This window comes from Fundulus heteroclitus, chromosome 11 (assembly GCF_011125445.2).
Source record: "Fundulus heteroclitus isolate FHET01 chromosome 11, MU-UCD_Fhet_4.1, whole genome shotgun sequence".
NCBI classification, from domain to species: domain Eukaryota; kingdom Metazoa; phylum Chordata; class Actinopteri; order Cyprinodontiformes; family Fundulidae; genus Fundulus; species Fundulus heteroclitus.
Window position 1 is genome coordinate 8969803 of NC_046371.1, and position 2989 is coordinate 8972791.

The 2989-nt window shown below is 47.7% G+C and overlaps 1 protein-coding gene across 1 annotated transcript; it reads left to right on the top strand.

The window, feature by feature from the left end:
* Positions 1 to 277: 277 nt before the first annotated feature.
* LOC118564631 (mucin-5AC-like) lies at positions 278 to 2679 on the top strand (the record flags this gene model as incomplete). Its single annotated transcript, XM_036143514.1, is given in 4 exon segments — positions 278 to 674; positions 1587 to 1859; positions 2142 to 2587; positions 2590 to 2679. Coding segments are annotated over 4 exon segments (1206 nt in total), but the record flags the coding sequence as incomplete, so codon positions are not given.
* Between the last annotated feature and the right edge of the window lie 310 nt (positions 2680 to 2989).

The following is a 2989-nucleotide window of genomic DNA, read 5'->3' on the forward strand; positions in this document are numbered from 1 at the left end:
CACAAAAACTACAGCACCAACAACCACTACTGAAGCAACAGCAACCACAACTGCTCCACCAACAACCACAACTATGGCTTCAACCACTGCATCTACTGCCCAAACAAAAACTGCAGCACAAACAACCACTACTGAAGCAACAACAACTACAACTGCTCCAACAACAACCACAACCATGGCTTCAACCACTACATCTACTGTCCCCACAACAACTGCAGCACCAACGACCACTACTAAAGAAACAGCAACCACAACTGCTCCACCAACAACCATAACCATGGCTTCAACCCCTGCATCTACTGCCCCAACAACAACTACAGCACCAACAACCACTACTGCAGCAACAACAACTACAACTGCTCCAACAACAACCGCAACCATGGCTTCAACCACTACATCTACTGTCCCCACAACAACTACAGGACCAACGACCACTACTGAAGCAACAGCAACAACAACTGCTCCACCAACAACCACAACTATGGTTTCAACCCCTACATCTACTGCCCCCACAACAACTGCAGCACCAACAACGACTACTGAAGCAACAACAACAACTACTGTAGCAACAACGACAACTTCACCACCAACAACAACTGCTCCACCAACAACCACAACCATGGCTTCAACCACTACATCTACTGCCCCCACAACAACTACAGCACCAACAACCAGCACTGCAGCAACAACTGCTCCACCAACAACCACAACTATGGCTTCAACCACTGCATCCATTTCCCCAACAACAACTGCAGCACCAACAACCACTACTGCAGCAACAACAACTACAACTGCTCCAACAACAACCACAACCATGGCTTCAACCACTACATCTACTGCCCCCACAACAACTGCAGCACCAACAACGACTACTGAAGCACCAACAACTACTACTGTAGCAACAACGACAACTTCACCACCAACAACAACTGCTCCACCAACAACCACAACTATGGCTTCAACCACTGCCCCAACAACAACTGCAGCACAAACAACCACAACTGCAGCACCAACAACGACTACTGAAGAAACAAAAACAACTACTGTAGCAACAACGACAACTTCACCACCAGCAACAACTGCTCCACCAACAACCACAACCATGGCTTCAACCACTACATCTGCTGCCCCAATAAGAACTGCAGCACCAACAACCACTACTGCAGCAACAACAACTACAACTGCTCCAACAACAACCACAACTATGGCGTCAACCACTACATCTACTGTCCCCACAACAACTACAGCACCAACAACCACTACTGAAGCAACAGCAACCACAACTGCTCCACAAACAAAAACAACTATGGTTTCAACCACTACATTTACTGCCCCCACAACAACTGTCCCAAACACAACTGCAGCACCAACAACCACTACTTCAGCAACAACAACTAAAACTGCACCAACAACAACCACAACCATGGCTTCAACCACTACATCTGCTGCCCCCACAACTGCAGCACCAACAACCACTACTGCAGCAACAACAACTACAACTGCTCCAATAACAACCACAACCATGGCTTCAACCACTACATCTACTGCCCCCACAACAACTGCAGCACCAACCACGACTACTGAAGCAACAACCACTACTGCAGCAACAACAACCACAACAACTACAGCACCAACAACTACAACTACTCCACCAACAACCACAACCATGGCTTCAACCACTAAATCTACTGCCCCCACAACAACTGCAGCACCAACAACGACTACTGAAGCAACAACAACAACTACTGTAGCAACAACGACAACTTCACCACCAACAACAACTGCTCCACCAACAACCACAACCATGGCTTCAACCACTACATCTACTGCCCCCACAACAACTACAGCATCAACAACCAGCACTGCAGCAACAACTGCTCCAGCAACAACCACAACTATGGCTTCAACCACTGCATCTACTGCCCCAACATCAACTGCAGCACAAACAACCACTACTGCAGCAACAACAACTACAACTGCTCCACCAAAAACCACAACCATGGCTTCAACTACGTCATCTACTGCCCCCACAACTACAGCACCAACAACCACTAATGTAGCAACAACAACTACAACTGCTCCACCAACAACACCAACCATGGCTTCAACCACTACATCTACTGTCCCCACAACAACTACAGCACAAAAAACCACTAATGCAGCAACAACAACTACAACTGCTCCACCAACAACCACAACCATGGCTTCAACCACTGCATCTACTGCCCCAACAACAACTGCAGCACCAACAACCACTACTGAAGCAACAGCAACCACAACTGCTCCACCAACAACCACAACTATGGTTTCAACCACTACATCTACTGCCCCCACAACAACTGCAGCACCAACAATGACTACTGAAGCAACAACAACTACTACTGTAGCAACAACGACAACTTCACCACCAACAACAACTGCTCCACCAACAACCACAACCATGGCTTCAACCACTACATCTACTGCCCCAACAACAACTGCAGCACCAACAACCACTACTGCAGCAACAACAACTACAACTGCTCCAACAACAACCACAACTATGGCGTCAACCTCTACATCTACTGTCCCCACAACAACTACAGCACCAACGACCACTACTGAAGAAACAGCAACAACAACTGCTCCACCAACAACCACAACTATGGTTTCAGCCACTACATCTACTGCCCCCACAACAACTGTCCCTACAACTGCAGCACCAACAACCACTACTGCAGCAACAACAACTACAACTGCTCCAACAACAACCACAAACATTGCTTCAACCACTACATCTGCTGCCCCCACAACTGCAGCACCAACAACCACTACTGCAGCAACAACAACTACAACTGCTCCAACAACAACCACAACCATGGCTTCAACCACTACATCTACTGCCCCCACAACAACTGCAGCACCAACCACGACTACTGAAGCAACAACCACTACTGCAGCAACAACAACTACAACTGCTCCAACAACAACCACAACCATAGCTTTAACC